Source organism: Mus caroli, chromosome 8, assembly GCF_900094665.2.
Source record: "Mus caroli chromosome 8, CAROLI_EIJ_v1.1, whole genome shotgun sequence".
Classification (NCBI taxonomy): Eukaryota; Metazoa; Chordata; class Mammalia; order Rodentia; family Muridae; genus Mus; species Mus caroli.
The window spans coordinates 108,071,529-108,093,585 of NC_034577.1; the positions used below are offsets into that span (position 1 = coordinate 108,071,529).

Consider the following 22,057-nt stretch of genomic DNA (forward strand, 5'->3'; position numbering starts at 1 on the left):
ACACTGTTAATTCTGCTGAGTCTGGGTATGGTAGATCACACTGTTAATTCTGCTGAGTCTGGGTATGGTAGATCACACTGTTAATTCTGCTGAGTATGGGTATGGTAGATCACACTGTTAATTCTGCTGAGTCTGGGTATGGTAGATCACACTGTTAATTCTGGCTGAATAGAGAGGGCTGTGAGTCCTAGGATAACCTGGGCAACACAGCAAAAACAAAACAATAAACAAACCAAAACCAACACCAGGGAAGAGGTGAGGAAGGACAGGCACAGGGGCTCTTCAAACAAATCTGTGGATGCAGGAGGCCACGATGGGGGCCGTGTGAGACCCTGTCTCAAAGACCAAACAGAGCAAAAGGACCACCTGGGAGAAACGATATGAAGCACTGCTCCGGAAAGCGGAGTGATGTGTGCTCTAGGGAGGAAGAGCTGACCCTGGATGGTCCATGACAACCACAAGACGAGGGGTCAAAGGTGATGTGTGGCAGGCATGAGAATGAATCATAGAGCACACTGAGCCAAGTCTGTGCTGACGGAGGAAGTCGAGATGGCCTTGAACACAAGGGAAAGATTGACGGTGAAGTCACTGACAAAGACGTCATCTAACAGCACAGACTAGAGGACAGCTAACTCCACAATGAAGGGACTGGACACAGGATGTGCAAGGGCAGTGCCTGCAAAGGAGAAGGCAGCAGAGAGGGGCAGACACAAGCAGACGCCTTAAAGTGGCGAGCAATATTCCAACACACTGGGGCTGAGGATGGCTCACACATGGTACAGAGCCTGTGCAGCTCTTGCAGAGGACCCAATCTCAGTCCCCAGCACCCATGTGAGGCACAGCTCCAGCTCCAGGGAATCCACCACCTGCAACACATCCACACGTGTGCACACACCACACACATACACACATGGGAGGCAGGGTCAGGGGAATCGGACTTAGAGGCCAGCCTGGTCTACAGAGCAAGTTCTAGGACAGCCAGGGCGACACAGAGAAACCTTGTCTTGGAAAAAAAATACCCAAACCACCAAAATAAATAAATAAATAAACCAAAGCCAAAACCAAAAGTAAAACCAAAACCAAAAGAACAGGAAATGTAAAAAGAGCAGAGCAGACTTGGGAGTGGAGAAATCAGGGGGAGCCTTCATAAGCTGCAGAAGTGAAGCAACATTAAACATGGGGAGGTGCGCTGGCTAGTTTTATGTCAACTTGACACAAGCTAGAGTTATCAGAGAGAAAGGAGCTTCAATTGAGAAAATCTCTATGAGATCAGATACAGATGAGCCTGCAAAAATTTTCTCAATTAGTGATTAGAGGTGGTGGGCCCAGCCCATTATGGGTAGTGCCATCCCTGGGCTGGTGGCCTTTGGTTTCTATAAGAAAGACGGCCAAGAGAGCCAGCAAGCAGCACTTCTCCATGGCCTCTGCATCAGACCCTGCCTCCAGGTTCCTGCCTGAATTCAGCTCCTGTCCTGACTTCTTTCACTGATGAACTGTGGTGTGGAAGTGTAAGCCAAATAAACCCTCTCCTCCCCAAGTTGCTCTGTCATGGTGCTTCATCACAGCGATGGAAACCCTAACTGAGACAGAAGGAAACAGGAAATCTTAGGAAAACAAATACGGACAGGAAGTTGCTAGGGCAGCCGCTGACGAGTCACTAACAACATTCAGGACCGTCTGGGAAGAAGAGATCATGGGAGGTTTTAGTCATCAAAACAATGGCAAAATTACTCAACTACACAGGGACAATACATCTAAACATAAGCAAAAATCTATAAATTTGAATATATGGAAACAAAAAGGTTTGTTTTCTGCAAGCATATCCCGAAGCACTAGGTTTAGTGGCCACACAAGCCAGCCCCTGAACATGATGGAAAAACACTTTTCAGGAATCATCTCTAAATCCTAACATATACATTTGTTATCACAAAGACAATCACCCTGGATACAGCCCCTGGGTGTGGCAGCACATGCCTTTCTTTATTCAGCAAGCTGAGATGGGAGAATTGAGAGTTTAAAACTCAGACTGGGCTATTTAAAAATGGGTCACACCCCCTATATAGAGTTATTCAAATAATAACTGAAATTAATGAAGGGTGGAGAGGCACTTCAAACATACACACACACACACACAATTAAAATTGGAAAATGGATCTTTCAGTCCACACAGAAAAAAAAATATATATATATATACACACACACACATATGCACATAGACATGTAATCATTATTTACTTTAAAAGGCTCTGGATATAAAGTAGACAATCTATAAAACAGAAATATTAGTACCTTATTTTCAAACGTTTAAAGTGAATCTGCTTGGTTAGTACCTGGAAAGAGACAATGCCTGGTACTTTAGCTCTTGGCCCATGTCCCGGTCCATGGTGCAGCCTACACCAGTGTCATGTGATCACACAAGATCCCTGTTGCTGTTCACAGCACAAAGACTCTAAGCGTCTCACTAAAGATGGAACAGGCCTAAGTTATCCCCCTCCCTTTACTTAAGGAAACTGTGGCTCAAAGACTCTTGGTCACCTAAGAAGCAGTTCATCAATGTCACCAAAGCACCTGCTTGAGGCCAGGGGCTAGATTTCTCAATGAAAGCAAAGATGCTTTCTCCCCTTGTGTCCAAGGAAGAAAGGGGACAACATTCTAAAACTGCTCCCTCAGCAAGCTCGGTCCTTTTGGTTTTAAAGAGAATACATGTAAAGTTGATTTGCTCTTAGACCAAAAGTATAGGAAACCTCACAACAACAACAACAGAATATCCACAAAGGCTCTGCTTAACTCTGGACACCGGGCTCACCTCATTCTTCAAGCACTTCCTCATTTCCCGATCGAGGTCGTTGCAATGACCAAAAAACTTCAGAATGTTGTGCTAAAGGGAAGAGAAAGGGGGAAACAGTTCAGCTCTCTATCTGCCAACGTCTCTGAAACACAGACTGTAAGAGGATGCTGCTGTAGAGATGTCGCCGACTGGGTTGCTCTGTGAGTAATAAGTTAAACAAGATTCCTAAAGAAGCCTCGCTCATCCTTTAAAAATGTCTGCAGGACAGAATCCAAACAAATCTGAATGATGAGATGACGTGACAGGTCATCTTGTAATACGTGTGAGGTCAAAGACCCAAGCTACACCTCCAGGATCCACATCAAAGCCAGGCAGGCAGCCCGGGAAGAGGGGACTGGAAGACCCCAGGACCGCTGATCAGCCCACCCAGCTGAATCCACGAGCTCCACAGTCAGTGAGAGATTTGTCTCAGAACAAGACTGCAATGATTGAAAAAGACATCCAACACTGACCTCTGGCCTCCACACTCACGTACACACACACACACACAAATGAACACACAAACACACAATACACATTTTTCTTAGTTTGAAAACACAAAATAGCCTCCTAACCCATTAAAACCTTACCTAGTGAAAGAGTAGAAAAGTTTAACCGCAAAGCAGGAGAGAAGACTCGGCAGTTAAGAGCACTTGCTACTCTTCCAGGACCCAGGTTCAGTTCTTAGCACACACACACACACACACACACACACAGACACACACAGACACACATACACACACAGACACAGACACACACATACACACACACACACACACACAGACACAGACACACACAGACACAAACACACACACACACACAGACACAGACACACAGAGACACAGACACAGACACAGACACACACAGACACACACAGACACCCCCCTCTGCTGAGAGCTTTGGGTGCCACTTCTCATTTGTCACTGGGCTCAGACAAGGAAGTAGGCTCAGGTAAGAATGTCAGAAACACTGACCGTGGGGCTCTGTTTACAGCTTTACTTAATTATTATCCTGTGTGATCTCCTGTTCCCAGCACCCACATAGCAGCTAAGGAGCTGTAACTCCAGTTTCAAGGAATATAACAGCCTTGTCTGGACTCTGCAGGCACTGCATGCCTATGGTACACACATACATACAGGCAAAACCCCCATACACATAAATAAACCTCAAAATAAAGATAAACAAACCTCAAAAATGTAAAAAAAAAATGTGTCTCAAGTTCAAAGTCTGCTTCATTGGAAAAGCAAAAGTAAAAATCTCATCTGTGTTTCTAACCCTGCTGCCAAAACTATGGCTGCTGCTTGGCAGATGCCCAGGCTGGCACTAAGGAGAGCTTGCGCATCTCAGGGTTTAAGGTGGGCCGGGCAGCACAGTGATCCGCTCTAAACGCTGAACCTGTGGCTGTAATAGGCAGGCTTCTCCTTCTCTTGCTAATTATAGTTTTCACGGGAACCAGACAACACATGATTAGTAAGCTACTCCTTGCTGTATTTCTCTGGTCTCCAGGGCCGCTGTAGAGGCACTTGTCAGGGTCACACTGAATAAACGGTCTGAGTTGTTTCAATAAACACTTCCAACAGTCCGGGATTTCCTCTGTCACCCACTGGCCTTCCTCTCTGTCACCCACTGGCCTTCCTCTCTGTCACCCACTGGCCTTCCTCTCTGTCACCCACTGGCCTTCCTCTCTGTCACCCACTGGCCTTCCCAGAACAAGCACTCCCTGCGTTTTCCCTAAATGATTTCTGTGACGGCAAACGAACAGGAACAAGGCATGTTCACTCTTTCTAAAAAAATAGAAGACGGCACTTTAGAAATCACAGCACAGTACTCAGTGCCTACAGCACTTGGCCCCCCACACATACATACATACATACAGACAGACAGACAGACAGACATACCCACCCACCCTAATATGTGCACAGGTGTGGCTATGATGTTGTATGTACCCGTGTGTAGAGACCAGAGGTTGATGTTGGTGTTTTCTTCCATCTCTTGCTGCCTCATTTTTTGAGTCAGGGTCTCTCCTGAACCTGGAAATTTCCAATTGAGCCACACTGGCTGGCTAGCAAGCACCAGGGCTCCTCCTGTCTGTGCCTCCCTGGGCCAATTACAGCCCACACCGCTGTGCCCAGCTCTTACACAGGTGCTTGCATTAGAACCCAGCCCTCACACATGCAGTTAGCTCCAGCTGCCCCATTTATACTCTTGTTCTTTTTAAAACCTAAGATAAAAGCTAACGTTTGTCCTTTCACCTCCATGTCAGCTAAGCCCAAATGAGAGTGACACTTTATGAAGCCCAACTACCCAAGGGGAACTGGACAAAGCACGCAGACTGCGTTCCTTGCACTGCAAGCACTAACTGCATTACGAGCTGGTATCTGAGCACCTTTTACATGGAGAACAGCGCACCAAGCACTGGGTGTCAGCAGCGAACGAAGTGACCTTGGCTCTGCTTTCAGTGCAGAACAAGGACAAAATTCACCATTTCCATGTAACAGTACTGTAGTCCACAGACACTCTGGGGTGGGGGGCAAGAATTTGTCATTGGGAGATGCTCATGGGCAGTCCTGGTTAAAATCAGTAGTGGTAAACAAAACAAAAAGGCATAAATGTGGGGAAGGGATCAGCCAGGAGGGATGACGAAGGCTGTAGGAGATGAGAGGAGGGATGATGGAGGGATGGAGGAGATGAGAGGAGGGATGATGGAGGAATGGAGGGATATATAAGGAAGGATGACAGAGGGATGGAGGGATGACAGAGGAGGGATGACAGAGGATGAAGGAGATGAGAGAATGATGAGAATAAACAGAAAGCTCTGTACACGTGCCTGAAACTGTCAAAGAACTTAATAATAGACACAGAACTGTGATATAAATTTAAATACATGAAAACTCCTTTCCAATAACTCCAAGTACTTATCAGTTCTGCCCACTCTCACCTTCCCACGAGAGTGACAGCAGACGTCTCCAGAGGCTGATGAGAAGTGGAGCAGAAGAAATTAGGGACTAGTGTCTGGCTCTGACAAGTAGATGTCACTAAGACAGAAAGGGGAGATGGCTTCAGAAGAGCTAAGTCTGTCTGGACAACTTGAGTTTGCTTGTGGAACAGCTAAGTCCATGGAGTTGATAGAAAGCAGAGATAAATAGAATTTAGGGGAAAAGTCTGAGCTAGAGATTTCAGTTGCTGAAATGACAAGAGAATTTCTCAGGAGGTAGAGCGGACAAACAGGCTTAGGGTAGAGGTAAGACAGCCAAACTGACCAAGAGAGAGTAGTCAAGAGTAAATTGAAGAATTGAAATTGAAGAATTTAAAGGTTAAAGAATCAAGGTTAGGGGATGGCTCAGTGGATAAGAGCACTGACTGCTCTTCCGAATGTCCTGAGTTCTAATCCCAGCAACCACATGGTGACTTACAATCACCTGTAATGAGATCTGACACTCTCTTCTGATGCATCTGAAGACAGCTACAGTGTACTTATTTATAATAATAAATAAATCTTTGGACCAGAGAATAATAAATATAATAAATAAATAAATCTTTGGGGCCAACCGAAGCAAGCAGGGTCTACCAGAGTGAGCAGAGGTCCCAAATTCAATTCCCAACAACCAGATGAAGGCTCACAACTATCTGTACAGCTATAGTGTGTACTCATATATACATAAAATAAATAAATAAATCTTTAAAAAAAAAGAGGATCAAGGTTAAAGAATGGAACAAATGCTGGCTGGCGATGCCCCGAGCTTAAAAATGCACTTGGCCATGACCTTGGCTGGCAGCGACCTTGCTGGCTACAGAAAACTGAGAGAGGAGAAAACACACGCTCTTTCAAGTCTGCTCCGAGGCCTGGGAACACTGCAGTTCTGTGTTTGTGTTCTCAGGATGGGAAAGATGTAAGTCTTTTAAAACACTAATAGGAAGACACTCCACACACCCCCTCCCACAAAGGGAAACCACAAAGACAAGAGAAAGCCCAGGAAAGCCTCCTCTCAGTGACGTCCTTTCTGATGGCAAAGGAACAGGAGCTCCTGTTTCCTTGATGCTTCCCTGGGCTTCTCGTGTCTGCAATGACAGGTGTTACTTCAATATTGCCTTTCTAAACCAGAAAAATGTAACAGTAAGGCCTTCCAGTGGCTTCGCGGAAGCAGCTGCTTTCCTTTCCTTGTATTTTAAGTGTAGATGGTTTGAGTCTTGCTGACAAACGTAGGCAAGACAACCAGTAGATCAAAAGCAGCCTATGGATGCTGCGGGCTACAGAGACGACTCGTGGCTGCCAAACCACAGGAGGAACACACAGAGCATGGGAAGAAGGAGGAGAGCACAGCAGGGCTGACTGGCGAGGAGGAGGACCACAGAGCACTGCAGAGTCCCTCATGGAAGAGGATATCCAGAGTGAGTGACACAGCCTCCTAACAGAGACTAAAACAGCTATACAAACTGGGGGCAGAAGCTAAATGACTTGGTCTACCATCCGGTCAATTAAATTACCAAGGCAGTGTGTGGTACACACCCAGTGTCCTCCAAGGGTGCTGGAAACGGCAGGAAGTTGCAGCTTTAGCAAAATTCTACAGACATGCACATATGGCCTCTTCCTGCTTACAGACTTGAAGCTCCGTTCTACTGTGAGCTCGAGGGGTGTCAGGCCCAGTGATGCTACTTTAGTGAGATGAGATTCTGAGAGCAGTCTCTCACCGATCGCTCACCTCTGGGGCATACAGAACACACAGAAGGCATTTCTCAAACGGCTGACCCCACCACTGCTGGAGTCGCATTCTACCATAGGAATGCCACCCTTAGCCTGTGTTCAACTTCACTTTGGTCACCCTTCCCTCTAGTGTGGCTAGATGACTCATCTGGAATAAAGTTAGAATTGTGGTTTTACTCATGACACACTTCTGAGTCCAGGGATTAAAGGTATGGGCCACCACGCCCAGCTAAAGGTGTAACCTGGGCTGGCCTTGAGTTCCTGGTCTTCCTGTCTCTGCCTCTTAGGCACATCCTACCTGAGTGAGGCCGGAGCTACCACTAGCTTCTCTACAGAGCACACTGAAAGACATCTAGGGCCCAAAGATGAAACGGCCCGGGCAACAAAGCCTGTATTAGATCCTAACCCTGACATGCACGAGTCCACACTGATAGCAGAAAATCACTAAGACAGCTCGATAGCCCAGACCTTAAAATTAAGTAACTCCATAGCTACTGCACCATCAAGGAGAACTTAATTCACTGGTGTTTAAATGTGCACAGTGACTTCCTGTCACAGAACCATGGAAGGGAGGAAAGGAACACTTACAGCAGACACTAGACCCGTGACCTGTGGCCAGTCTGTCCTCCACACAGGCTACAAACACGGTTTCTTACCATGTGTGTGTGGCTTTTTTTTTTTTTTTGACATTTAACCCCTGACCCACCAGACGTCACTCATAGGCCTAGTATAAAGAAAAGTATAACCTTAAGTTTTCCAAGGACTATGAATTGTTCTAGTGTCAGCCATTAAAACTCCATATGAAATCCTTGGGAAAGAACTGGTCTCCCAACACCCAGAAGCATGGGCAGAACACAGGAGAAAACCACAGATGGTAAAGGTCTGTGGCATTTGGGAAGAGGCAGAACAAGGCAGGCCCTGCGTTTACCTGCCTTCTATCTCGCAGGACAGGGAGCTAAGGAGTACAGCTCTGGGGGGTTGGCTTTGTCAGCGAAGGGTACCACACAGGACTGCCACACCTATTGGCTGACATGTCTCAGGGCTGCAGAACCTACAGAGAACTACAGAACCAAAGGCTCAAAAGCAGCCAAGACTCCATAGAGTTCTTTCAAGCCAAAACAGACACCTTACTCAACACTCGAGCAGCAGAGGACCTAGGATCAAAACTAATTAAGCTACTCCAGACAGCCCTTAAAATTCTCAATGACATGCCTATCCAGCAGAGGATTTCAATCAGCAAATTGTGGGTGGGGTGTGGGGGGGGGGGGGGGGGGGGGGGCTAAAACCCAAGTGTTCAGCACCAAATGAGAAACAGTAAGATTTTGTTTTTTAAGCGACAGGCTAATTCTAAAACATCTGAGGAATTAAAAATGTTCTAGAACAGCCAAAAACATGGTTGTGCTGGGCATAGTGGCACATGCCTCTAATCCCAGCATTAGGAGGCAGAGGTGGGTAGATCTGTGAGTTCAAGGCCAGCCAGCACAACAGTGTGAGACCCTGTCTCAAAAAAAAAAGGCACAGTTGGAGGAGTGCTGGTCTGAGACAACACAAGGCAACAGCATCCATGCCGTGTGGCCTGAGGACAGACAGACTCATGGCTAAGGAGCCAGCGCAGAGCAGCAGCATAAAGTGCTTACCTCACAAGTCTGACAGATTGAACTTGGTGCCCTAAGCCTTACAAGGAGCGGAGTCTGTAATCCCAGCATTACTAGCTCAGTCTGGTCCTGAACTTATCATGTTGCTAAGGATCATTGAGAATCTGATCCTCCTGCCTCCACATCCTCCAAATCAGTGGTTCTCAACCTGTGGGTCTCACCCCCTTTGGGGTAGACCATCAGATTCCCTGCATTTCAGATACTTACATTACAATTCACAGCAGTAGCAACACTACACTTACGAACAGGAACAAACATAATTCTACAGTTGGGGGTCACCACAGCATGAGGAAGTGTAGGAAGGCTGAGAACCACTGCTCTCAGTGCTGTGCTTACAGGCGTGCAGTACTGGGTATTGAACTCAGAGCCCTCTGGCAACTGAGCTCCAGTCTACATCCTCAACCCTTAAGAAGCTCAAAAAGAGAAGCAAGTTTTAAAATGGAAGCCATTAAATTTAAGGATGAGTGGGCAGGCTGCAGAGCCAGGAACACACCTCCCTACTCTCGTAGAGTCAGGTGATTTCTGAAGATAAACTGGAGGATGGAGAGGCAAGACGGTCTCCTCAACAAATGATGTCAGGACAATTAAGTATCTATAAGCAAAACAATGAACTTCAAAAACCACACCTCATACCACACATGAAACTTAACTTCATCCACCAGAGACCTATATACAGCTTACTATACACAGCGTGGAAATGGCCTGTACTAAGCAGACACAATTGACTCTGTTTAAAACAAGACTTTACAGTTTTACTTTAAAAACCCTGAAGCTGTATTTCACTTATATCACTTGACTCATTGTCCAGTTAGATACAGTGTGTGCAAGAGTGCCTAATTCTTTGTTTCTTTTTCAAGGCAGGGTTTCTCCGTGTAGCCCTGGCTATCTTGGAAGTCACTCTGTAGATCAGGCTGGCCTTGAAATCCACCAGCCTCTGCCTCCCAAGTGCTGGGATTAAAGGTATGAGTCACCAGGATCCTGCATAAGAGCATGTATTCTTAACCCATATATATACATACATACACACACACACACACACGAGTGTGTGAACTGTCTGCCCAAAGTGTGTTGTATCAATAGCATTCTGTGACCCACTAAATGCATCTGCCAAGGCTGCAGGCGTTCCTTATTACCATTCTTTGGTCCCACCTCTTATTCACCCAAGTGGCAGTCACTATTACTAAGTGTGATATATCTATAGTTTACAGCATCAGGAGGTAAACAGAAGCACAAAGTTAAAGAAATATCACTAATGCTTCATAGAACTGTAAAAACGAACCAAGTATTCAATATCCACAAAAAACGTTAACTTGATTTGCAGCAGTCCCCACCTGGCTCATTTTCAACTTTCCATTTCACCAAGACTTAAGTAAACCCATCAAATCTGGCCATCCAAAAGCTGCAGGTCGTTCACACACACTTCCATAAAGGTGACTACCAAGGGACAAGCCTGAATTATGCCAGTGTCCTTCACTAGGACGTGTGAGGACATGCACTGCGGCTTCTGCGCAGGACCACACAGACTCTCTACCTTGACACTTGTCACACATGCCCTGCCACTGTCCCTTTGCACTAACAGAGAACACGTCTCATCAGTCCTGTACCTAAGTTTCATTTGTGCCTTGCAGTCACTCTTCTGGATTCTTACATTTTTGTGACATTCCTTTAGCAAGTTAATCAGGATGTTGCATTCTTCGGTGTGTAAGTGTGGAGACAAGTCGGGATGCATCGTTAGGAGGGCGAGTAGGCGCAGACCTGCGGACACAAGAGTGCATTGAGTACGCAAGAACACACTTGTAATTTCAAGAGTCAGCAATGGCCTCTATCAGAAGACAGTGCTAGGTGTGAGCAGCCACAATGGACGAGCTGTCAGGCTGGTAGGAGCCCCTGCTTTAAGGACTTTGCAGACCCCTGGGGTTGGGTTACTAGTCACTCTATTCAGGTAAAAGTTTACCAATTAGAAGAACTGGCTTATTGCTTCTTTTAAATTGTATATCCCTCGAAGAGGTATAAAGGGCCATAAGTCAGTCTCACATTAGTGTGAATTAATGCAGACTGCTTTCTTGTCTGGCTGAGACACTTAGCTAATGAAAGTAGCTTTCAAATTTAACAGATCTATGCACAAAAGTAATTACTGTACTGAAAACAGAAATCCAAGCTCCCAGGATTAGTTTAATGGGTCAACTACAAATAAGAAAATTAGTGACCAAGGTTAAGAAAATAATTATTTTGAAGTGTCTACAATAGTATTACTCTGCTATTTTTTTAATCTACATTTTCTAATTCAGAAACATGACCAAAAGAACCACTTCATTGTTTTAATCTTAAAAGCTCCCAAAAAAGAAAACATTAAGAATTACCTCAGACCTATTAAGAAAGCTACTGTTGCCAGGCATAGTGGCCCACGCCTTTAATCCCAACACTTGGGAGGCAGAGGCAGAGGCATGCAGATGTCTGAATTTGCAACTAGCCTGGTCTACAAAGCAAATTCCAGGAAAGCCAGGGCTACAGAGAAACTCTGGCTTTCTCAAACAACCAAACAAACAAACAAAAAGAAAGCTGAGGGGTGGGGAGGGAGGAGGGTGCTGAGAGATGGCTCAGTAGTCAGAGGTAAGAGGTAAGAGCTTGCTGTCCCCCTCCAGAACTGGAGTTCCTTCCCAGCACCATACCAGGCAGCTCCCAACCCCACAACTACAGCACCTCTTCTGTCCGCCAAGGCACCTGCATAGATAGACACACACACAGATATACAGATACACACACACACAGGCACACACACACACACACACACACACATCTCATCTTTCCTTTCCTGTTTTGAAAAGGTTACCAGCCCCTGCTGCTCTGGACTTGTTTTGTAGACCAGGCTGTCTTCTAACTTGCAGAGACCGCCTGCCTCTGCCTCCTCTGTGCTGGGATTAAAGGCGTGCGCCACCACTGCCAGGCTAAATCATCTTTTCAACGTAAAAGACAATACAAGTATTGGAGGGACTGCAAAGAAACTGGGAGAGTAGAGGCCTTGTGCACCACTGATGTCCTGCAAAATGGTGCGGCCACGTGAGAACAGTGAGTCATGTAGCCATTCCGACTACACCACAGGGGCCCGGTCCTGCCACCTCAGCACTCAGGAGGCAGAGGCAGGAGAAACAAGCTGAAGGCCAGTCTGACATAGTTCATGACAAATCTGAGGAAAACCTAGGCCACATAGCAGGACTGTCTCAAAACGGGAGAGAGAAGAGCCAGCAGTTCACTTACCTGCTCTTGCAGAGGACCCAGAACCCACAGGGCAGCTCACAAGCACCTAACACTAGGTCTGGGGGCTCCAATGCCAGCTTCTGTCCTCTGCAAGCACTGCACAAGCCTTACGCAGGGAAATCCCTCATTCACAGAAAAGAAATGTTTTAAGGGAAAATTTAAAATAATTACTATATGACCTAGTAATTCCACACTTAGAACTACCCTTCAAAGAAGTGCAGGCAGGGTCTTGAGGAGAGACCAAGATACCCACATGCATAGGTCACTCCCAAGAGCAGAACAAAAACCAAATGTCCAGCCAAACAGACAAGCTCTCCTTCGACCACAACACTGGCCTACCATTGAGCCTTATGAGGAGAGTCACTACCTGCCTCGACAGGGATGGGGTTGGGGATATAATGCTGAAGAAAACATTCTCAAAACAGAACCAAACCACATCCCACAGTGACAATCGTGTCACCTGAAATCCTTCATCCACATGCAGACATAAAGTAGGAACTGATAGGCTGAGGACGTGGGAGCTGTGGAAGAGGCAGTCTCTTTGCAGACACACACAGAAAGGTGCCGTGGAAAACGGTGGTGGCCGCCGTACTACATGCACCTGGTTTTTGGTTTTTTATGTATATGAGTACACTGTAGCTGTCTTCAGACACACCAGAAGAGGGTGTTAGATCCCACTACAGATAGCTGTGAGCCACCATGTGGTTCCTGGGATTTGCACTCAGGACCTCTGGAAGAGCAGTCAGTGTTCTAAGCCCCCATTCACCTGGTCAATACCATTCCTGGAAATGGGTCAGATGGCACATTCTACGTTAAGCATATTTCACTACACTGAAGGAAAGGAAAGAAAAAAAAAAGAGCAAGACATTTCATTAGGCAAAGAGTTCTTAGATGAATCAAAGGATCATCCATGTAAAAAGATTTTGATTATCTCACCAAAATTAAAATCTTTTGCACTGTAGAGAACCCAGTTAAGAAGATAAAAAGTCCCAGGCTGGCAAGATGTCTCGGCAGATAAAAGCACTAGCTGCCAAGCCTGCCGACCTGAGTTTCAATCCCCCGGACTCATACGTGGCTAACTCTCAGAAGCCACACAAGCACCACAGCACACACGTGCCCACACACATACACACACTGTAGCAAGCAGAAGAAGCCTTGAGTGAGTTGAGTCCCAGGTAAATGTGTTTTACTGACATAGTCACAGCCATATCAGGACTCCAGACCCTCAGACCCATGGAGAAAATGGCAAAGCCTTCCCCTCTGGTCTGTGTGTGGATATTGCTGATGTGTGAAGAAATGTTCACCACAGCTTTCTCCTCTACCCCACCTCCCCTACAGACAGTGCTCCTACAGAGATGAGCTAAACCTGTCTCCTGGATCCAGCTGTCGTCTATTAACTCCGTCTCCTTATCTGCATGCAGTAACCCACTGTCTTCCTTGATTCAGCTGTAGGCAATAACCCCACTGCCCTGTTCAACTATGCACAATAAGCAAGCTGAGTTGGGGAGGGTGCTATCTCTCCAGCTAAAAGCCCAGACCACCTGACCCAGCTTTCCTGTCTGTGTGTCGTCTGTCTTTTCCTCAGCCCCTAATTTCCCCAGTCAGGTCTGTCCCTGGAGCTGTCCTGGATGTGGCAACATAAAAAAATAAATAAATATAATTTTAAAACATTAAATCTTGATTCCCCACCCACACACACACTGGGGTGGTGTGATGGTTTATATATGCTTGGCCCAAGGAGTGGCACTACTAGGAGGTGTGGCCTTGTTGGAGTAGGTGTGTCACTGTGGGCGTGGGCTTTAATACCCTCATCCTAGCTGCCTGGAAGCCAGTCTTCTAGGCTCCTTCAGATGAAGATGTAGAATTCTCAGCAGCTCCAACACCATGCCTGCCTGGATGCTACCAAGTTCCCGTCTAGATGATAATGGACCGAATCTTTGAACCTGTGAGCCAGCCCCAATTAAATGTTGTCCTTATAAGAGTTGCCCTGGTCATAGTGTCTGTTCACAGAAATAAAACCCTAACACAGGTGGTAATGGTGTGACAGTGTCATCAGCTAGAGCACACTTACAGCTCTAGGTTCCAGACTCTGACAGCTCTGCACAGGGTGAGGAAACACAGGGTACAGGTAGAATCTCTGTCATTTCTGATCAGTTTCATCACAAACCTAAAGCTACACTAGAAACTACAATCTATTCAAACAAAGAAACCACAGAGAGACTTGTAGACTGTTATCTAAGAATGCAAAAAGGTCTACAATTCAGTAAAACAACCCAATCTGTAAGATTCGCTAGAGGGGCAAGACCTGAAGAAATATTCTACGATATAAGAATAGTGAACTTTATGAAGTCCATAAAAATACACTCAGCACAAGAGCCCATACTCTTCCGAGGTCCTGGGTTCAGTTCCCAGCATCCACATGAGGTGGATCCCAACCATAGGAAGTTCAGCTTCAGAAGATCTGATGTCTTCCCTGGTCTCCACAGACCCTACATTCAAACATACACACAACAACACAGGTATGTGCACATTTACATAAAAGTAAAAACTTAATGCAGTACCGATTACCTCAAGTACCGCTGAAGGTTGTACTGACAGTGAAAACACAAAGGCTTTGTGGATGCTCACCACTAACATAGACACGCAAGCCCACTGAGCTTGCTTACAGCAGAGTCTGCAGCACTGAACTGTGGAATTGAGAGGCTCAAGATAAGCCTGTGGAAGGCTGAGGCAATGACGTGTGCTGGCTTAGTAAACATCATATTTTCCAGGAAAATGCCAAGTTATGACTTCCCACTTTCTGGGTTTTGTGATGTATTTCTCTCCAGCACACAAGAGCATCCTGTATCAGCCTGTCCTGGCAGCATTCACAAATCTCTCACGATGGTTGTCCGCGTCTTCTAGCATCTGCGTGACCCGGCTAGTAGCAGATGCTCCTGCCAGTTCCCTGGCTGTGAACTTTTTTGGTGCCTTAGACATGATAACTTCTTCCTCCACTTCAACCGATTTCCTTCCTTCTTCCTGCAGGTCCATCAGCTCTTCGTCCTGACGATCTCATGAATCTCTTCCTCATTGATGTCCAATCCCAGCAGCTTCCCTAGAGCTAACGTCTTGTTACTGACGATATCAACAGCATCGTCATCAAAGCCTTTCAGTGGACTCACATACATCTTCAGAACGCTCTTCCAGAGGCCGTTCATGTACTGCTGGGTGACTTCTCCCCACGCAGCAGCAATATTCCAGATAGCATACTGGATAGTGATACCTTTCCAAAACCCTAGGAGTATTTGGAAAAACTCCACGGCTTCCTCAGTCTTAGCAAATGCCTGGTATGAACTGTGTGCTTCAAAAGTAGCTATCGCACCATAGTCCACTGGTGGGAACAGCATGATGGTGTTCAGTGGCAGGCACAACACTCTCCCATCAGGACGCATGTCAACCATATGCCATCGATGTCGGGAGCATCGTCTGGGACCAGAAGGACCGTGAACGGGATGCTGCTTTGCCTATGATACCTCTGGCTTGTAGAATGAAACAGTTCAGGAAGCAATCCTCCAACACAGCTCATGTCATCTGCTTTCTTGTGATGGCAATAGAGTTACCTGGTCTTTGAATCCCAGGATTATCCTGCACTCCGGGTGAGTATATGCACACCCTGGAATATGTCTCCAGAACGAGCTGGTTTCATCAACATGAAATATCTGTTCTGGGAAGTATTTCTCATCCACAATTACCCTATGCAACGCTTCCTTGAAAGCTTCAGCAGTCAACATCAGCAGCTACTGCCTCACCACGGACCTTAAGAGTATGAAAACTGTGTTGCTTTTGGAAGCACAGGAATCGCCCATGTCCTGCTGTAAACATCTGGGTATATGTAGGAGCAGTGTGGAAGGCTCAGCCCGGCTCCTCAGCAGGCTGAGTGGCAGGCGCTTCACATGTCCTTCTGTCCAGCCCACAAGTTGTTTCTCTGCATCGGCTCTCTTAGTGGCAATGGCAGACTTAACAACGTGAACACTGATTTTACAGCCCCACTGATCCCCTCATCCTTCAAGATGGCTGAGACTATAGACTGGGAAACTCCTGGCTCATGGGGAATGACCGTCACTGGCTGGCCACCTTCATGCTGGGCAATTATTTTGAGTTTCATCTTTGGAGTAATCACCTTCCTTGTTTTCTTCCCACCAGGAGCAGGACACCATAGAAGGACATTTTGTCGACATGATGGGATACAAAACCACAATATCCAAAAACACAGGCAACAGGGATAATGTAAAGTTTTCCCTGTGTCCCTGAGCTATGGCCAGGCGCTGTAACCTGCCATCAAGACACCACACCTTCAGCCAGGGAGAGGACGAAGGCAACATCCAGCAGCAGTGGGTTTCTACGGCAGTTTCTGTAGCACTCTAAGGTGAACTACCTCTGTATCAGAAGCCAGGGTTAGGGGGAGGAGAGACGATCTAGATAAAGTGGGACACACCCTTCTGCAGCTCAGCGGCTGCTGCATACTGGGGTATCTACCCAAGAAAGGAAAGCCTGACCTCACACTAAGCCCTATGAGAACATATGCAAAAGCATTATTCTTTTATTATTACAATGTTCTTTTTACATAGGGTCTTACCAGGCAGCCCTGGCTGGTTTGAAACTCACAATGTAGACCAGACTGGCCTTGATCTGAGAGATCTGCAGGCCTCAGCCTCCAAAGGCTGGGATTAAAGGCCTCTGGCTGGGAGCATTATCTTCAGAGTTATGGCTGGGAATGTAAAGCCACCCAGTTTCTAATTAACCAGGTAAACATATAAACCAATGTGGCCTAACTGTATACTAGAGACTCACTAGCTACGTGCTCTAGTCATGATGGAAAGCCCTATCCTGGAGGAAAGTGGACACCAGAGACTACACGTTGAGACAATGTTTACAAAAGGTCACATTCGTGTTCACAGAAACAGACACCAAACCACTAGCTGAGTAGGAATAAAGGTGAAAATGGGGGTTAGTTTGTAAGTGGACACAAACAAACTTCTTAAAGTGATTAAAATGTTCTAAAACTAGGTCCTGGTAATGGCTTCACAATTCTACAAATGGACTAAAATCGCTAAACTCACTTCAGTGGGCAAATCTGGTATGCACATTATATTTCAGTTTTTTTCTATTTAAAAAAAAAAGCTGAGAAATATGTATTTATTTATTCACAAACTGCCCACTTCAATTCCAACAAATACCAAAGAAAGCCTATATAAATAATTCCCAAGGACTAATGCAAAGCCACTACCTTGAGGTGCAATTTCAACCACTACCTTCAGAATCTACCAAACATACACCTATACCACAGCTAGAGACCATAAATCAACCTGTTCCACCCAGCTAAGCATTTGAAATGGAAAATGCAAACGCATCCAAGTTCAGATTTTGTTTGCTCTGCACTGACTACAGGTTATATTATTATTATTATTATTATTATTTACTTTATGTATATGAGCGCTCTGTTTTCATGAACTCCAGAAGAAGAAATCAGATTCCATTACAGATGGTTGTGAGCTGCCATGTGGTTGCTGGGAATTGAACTCAAGACCTCTGGAAGAGCAGTCGGTGCTCTTAACCACTGAGCCATCTCGAGCCCTACAGGTTCTTTCAATGACACAAATATGTGCCTCAGAAGCATGAAGCTTGATATCATTCATCCACGTAAGCTATCAGCCACTGTTATGGCAGTGAGCGCCAACATCTACCGTGTGCTATAAGTTAACAGAACGTAGAATGTAGTTAAATTTGTCTCCATCTCACTTACTGTATTTTCTGAAAATACAGATTTGCCACCTAGAAAATGACTTGAATATTTCACTTCAGAAACNTACTTGTCAAAATATTTTTGTACATTTTGATCAAGCAGCCCTCAAATTTGTTCCTTTATAGGTCAAACACAAACTTAAGATGTTCTGAGCTATTTAATTAGCAAAGCAGACATATGGTCTCCAACTTCTGATGGCCCACCTTATCATTTCTCGGTATCATTATCATAGAATGATGAAATGCATTTAGGACCTGTTGTTCAAATCTTAAGTTTTTCATAAACTAGCAATGCAGGCCAATGCTTTCTCACAGTGCTGGGTACTGGTGACCAGTCCTGGCTCATGAGTCCCACAACGTAGAGAAATGTGTGCACTACAGCACACTGGATGGCTATTATCCCTTGAAGCACTGTGTTTTCTGTTTCCACATTCTTTTTACATCTGGAAAAATGCATATCTATGTATCATAATATATGCGATATTTTATTTAAAAAGAGGGTTTGTGTTAGAAGATTCTGCTCCACCTTAAACATTCTGGACATGGTGACATAAACCAAGGAAAGCTATGGTGTTCAGTCCATAAGGTATACCAAAATACATTTCTTCAGAGCTGAGGGTCAAATCAGGGCCATGTCTAGCCAAGCATCGGCCATTGCAATTTGGCCTTACCATGCCCTTTAAATGAAGTTTTGAACTTACAGTGCATTTATCCGGACATAATCCTACCATAATTTAATGAGTATCTGTACTGGAGAAAGCATTTGGCCAATAATCTATATATGTGTATCATAGACAAACATAAACACACATAATCACATATATTTTCTTCCCATCATGACAAAAAATTTTAAACTTTGTATATTACTACAGTGCTAGCCAGAAAAATTATTTTCATTTTATTTTTAACTGAAAAACAAAAATGGGCTTTTCTCATTGCTTATCCTGGATGGCTGTTTCAAAGAATAAAATGTTAATTTTGTTTTCTTCCACTCTTGGCAAGAAGTCTATTTAACCTAAGTCCTAAACACTCAACCTTATGGAACAAATCCCTTGCTTTAGCGCCAGGAAGCACATTTTTAAATAGAGAGACTCTAGTATGAGGAAATGCGTGCTGATAACAGAGGGTATTATAAGAGGTGACATCCCTATATTTTAATGCCATCTGTATTTCTTTTAGAGAGATTTTGCTACTCTGGCTGCCCAAGAAAGAAATTTACACAAAAGTTGCCATTTCTAATAGTTTAAAATAAGCAAGGAGCTGGAGAGATGTTTGGTGGGTAAAGCTCTTGCTGTGCCTTAGGTGTCTGCACCCCTTATTGAGGAGACCGGGTCAGGCAGACCCCAAGAAGGTTCTCATGGCTAGCCAACCTAGCCAAAACATCAAGCTAACACAGTTAAGGAGAAACCAGGTCTCAAATCCGTAAGGCAGAGAGAGATAGAGCATGAGGGTTGGCTGGACTGAGGTCAGCCCCAATCCCAAAACAGACACATACAAATACACACTATTTAAGGCCAGCAAGTGCATGAGGACTTGAATTCAATCTTCAAAACATATGGTGGAAGGAGAAAACTAACTCCAGTGAGCATCTTCTGACAGACACACACACAATCATTTCTCAACTATCGCCTTAAAAAAGATAACAGTCACATTTTTTTACTGCTTTTTGAATTCCACTAAACTGCTTCTCAAAAGAATAGGCCTCCTCTGCATCATTCTGGAACAATCTCCTACTAGTGCCAGGTAGGCAGGTAAGTAGTCTGCTAAGACCAGGGAAATTTTTGAGAAAAAAAGAGATAAATGTCTGCTGAATGTTGGCATTTAACACTGAAAATGGAGAGGCGTATTTTCACTTCGATCAACCAAATACCAGGGCCTGGATGTACAAGACAGAAAAGAAGTTGTAACAGAGGCTTCTAATACATCTATTGTGAAGACACTCACAGTCGTCCGCGAAGCCTATCTAACCGACCCTAAACATTGCTTTCCTTGCCAAGGGTACCGTGGGGGATCTTTACAGATATCCACATCATCAGCCAGTCCAGTGACTTTTCAGTAAACAAACTTTTGACGGCAGCTCCCTAGATTAGTTATCAGCCAGAACAGCTAGCTCAATGCGCCCTCAGTGTCACGCATCTCCAAAGTTTTGCGGCAGGGTACGCGCACTCGACCAGGCGCGCGCCCAAGGTCGTAATGCCAGCGAGCGGCGGGCAGATCTCAGCAGTGTGACAGCTCATGCCCGCGCTCACCAAGAAGAGTGTTCCTAGTAAAGATCCAAGGACAGGGACATGGGTGCACCTAGCGCGGCGTGGGAAGCTAAAGAGCCGCGTCCTCCCGCCACAGGCAACCAGACGCCCGGAGGCTGAAGGACACCCGACACTCACCGTCACTCAGCCCCTACAAGAAGCACAGAAAGAGAAGTCACGGACACGGAGCCCGCAGCTCCCTTAGGAGGACGTGCAAGCACCGACTCTCCGCGCATGCGCCATCCTGCATGCATCGCTCCGCCTGGACCGGTCCACTGTCCCATGCTGAGGGGGATCTAGGGCCATCCCACCGGGGCTCGGCGGGGAAAGCACACAGCGATGACTGCCATGTGGAATTCAAGACGGAGGACACTTATATTTACCTGATCCTGTCTCTGAGTACAGCGACTCTGAGGATCCAAAGCGTTTTCCATCGGGCGTCCACAGCCGCGTCCCCCCGTGCAGCCGGAGCAGTGCGGAGGACTTGCCAGGTGGGCGGGGCCCGAGCGGCCATTGGCGGCTTCAAAAGCGCCTCGGCGGGAACCGCTGCAGAGACGGCGGGCGATGCGGACTGGTAAGGCAGGCCTCAGCGACACCGAGTTGGACTCGGAGGCGGCGGGAGGACAATGGGAGCCAGGCCCCAGACATCTACGGGGGCCTTGCCACGGCGCAGTTCCGCCACGGGATCTTAGCCTAGGAGTGACACTAGTGGAGCCCGGGTCCGGGCTAAGAGGGCGAGGATGAGCGTCCGTGGCGTCATATCCGCCCGGAGTGGGGCGGGGTTTTATGTGTCCCTGGCGTTTGCGCCGTGGAGGGTCCGGGTTGCCAGCTCAAGAGCTGCTTTACTTTGATCCTTAGGTTCCGTCCAGCCTGGGTGTCAGCTCTCTTAATTCCTAGCCTTGCCTCAGTTTTTGTCCATGCCTCCTGTTGCTAGACTCCTTGTGCTCCATGCGGGTCTACCGGATCGTTATTGTCACTTGTACATTCAACAGCCTTGTCTTAGCTGCTACCATGAATAAAGCGCTAGAAAATAGAAATTGAAATAGTAACAGGGCAAAAAGTTCACTCAAAGGCTTGCTAACTTTGTTGATGTGTTACGCCCTTTCTGTCATTTCTTTTAGGAAGGGCATGGTGCAGATCACTCAGAATTAAGAATCTTCGGAAGTGCTAAGGATTGGGCACCCCACCCCGAAGGCCCTGATCTCTGAAGCTTATAGCCGCATCTGGCCTGGTCAGTACTAGGATAGAAGAAATGCCTGCTTTGCATACACCCTCCTCTAATTTACCTCACCGAGGACCAGGAAAACCCTCTCAGATGTTGTCACAAACAAGGTGTTGGTTTAATAGTTGACAGACAGTGGAACCATATCCTTCCCTTATGCACACTGCTTAGGGTGGGTATCCAGTCACTCTTCCTTCAGGCATTAGTCAAGTGCATATGAGATTGTTCTTGGGTGACCAGACTCACTGTGTGATTTGACTCATGGTGACTGAAATTGCTAGGATCAGAACACCCCCAGCCCTGGCAGCCCTACCAAGCTAAGCTCTGTAGGCCACTTAAAAGGACAAGTCTTTTTTTTTTTTTTTT

At 46.1% G+C, this 22,057-nt stretch overlaps 2 protein-coding genes across 2 annotated transcripts in view; one reads left to right on the plus strand and one right to left on the minus strand.

The window, feature by feature from the left end:
• Cmc2 (C-X9-C motif containing 2) overlaps positions 1-20,719 on the minus strand; it is a 24,047-nt gene extending 3,328 nt beyond the window's left edge. Inside the window, exons 1-3 of the mRNA XM_021169832.2 lie at positions 20,608-20,719; positions 10,833-10,939; positions 2,807-2,878 (exon numbers count right to left, since the gene is read on the minus strand). Of these exons, the coding sequence (XP_021025491.1) occupies positions 2,807-2,878; positions 10,833-10,913 (153 nt within the window). The 5' untranslated portion in view covers positions 10,914-10,939; positions 20,608-20,719. The remainder of the gene's footprint in view (positions 1-2,806; positions 2,879-10,832; positions 10,940-20,607) is intronic.
• A 230-nt stretch (positions 20,720-20,949) lies between these two features.
• Cenpn (centromere protein N) overlaps positions 20,950-22,057 on the plus strand; it is a 20,875-nt gene continuing 19,767 nt past the window's right edge. The window contains exons 1-2 of the mRNA XM_021169831.2: positions 20,950-21,043; positions 21,591-21,700. The gene's annotated coding sequence lies outside the window, so the exon portion shown is untranslated. The remainder of the gene's footprint in view (positions 21,044-21,590; positions 21,701-22,057) is intronic.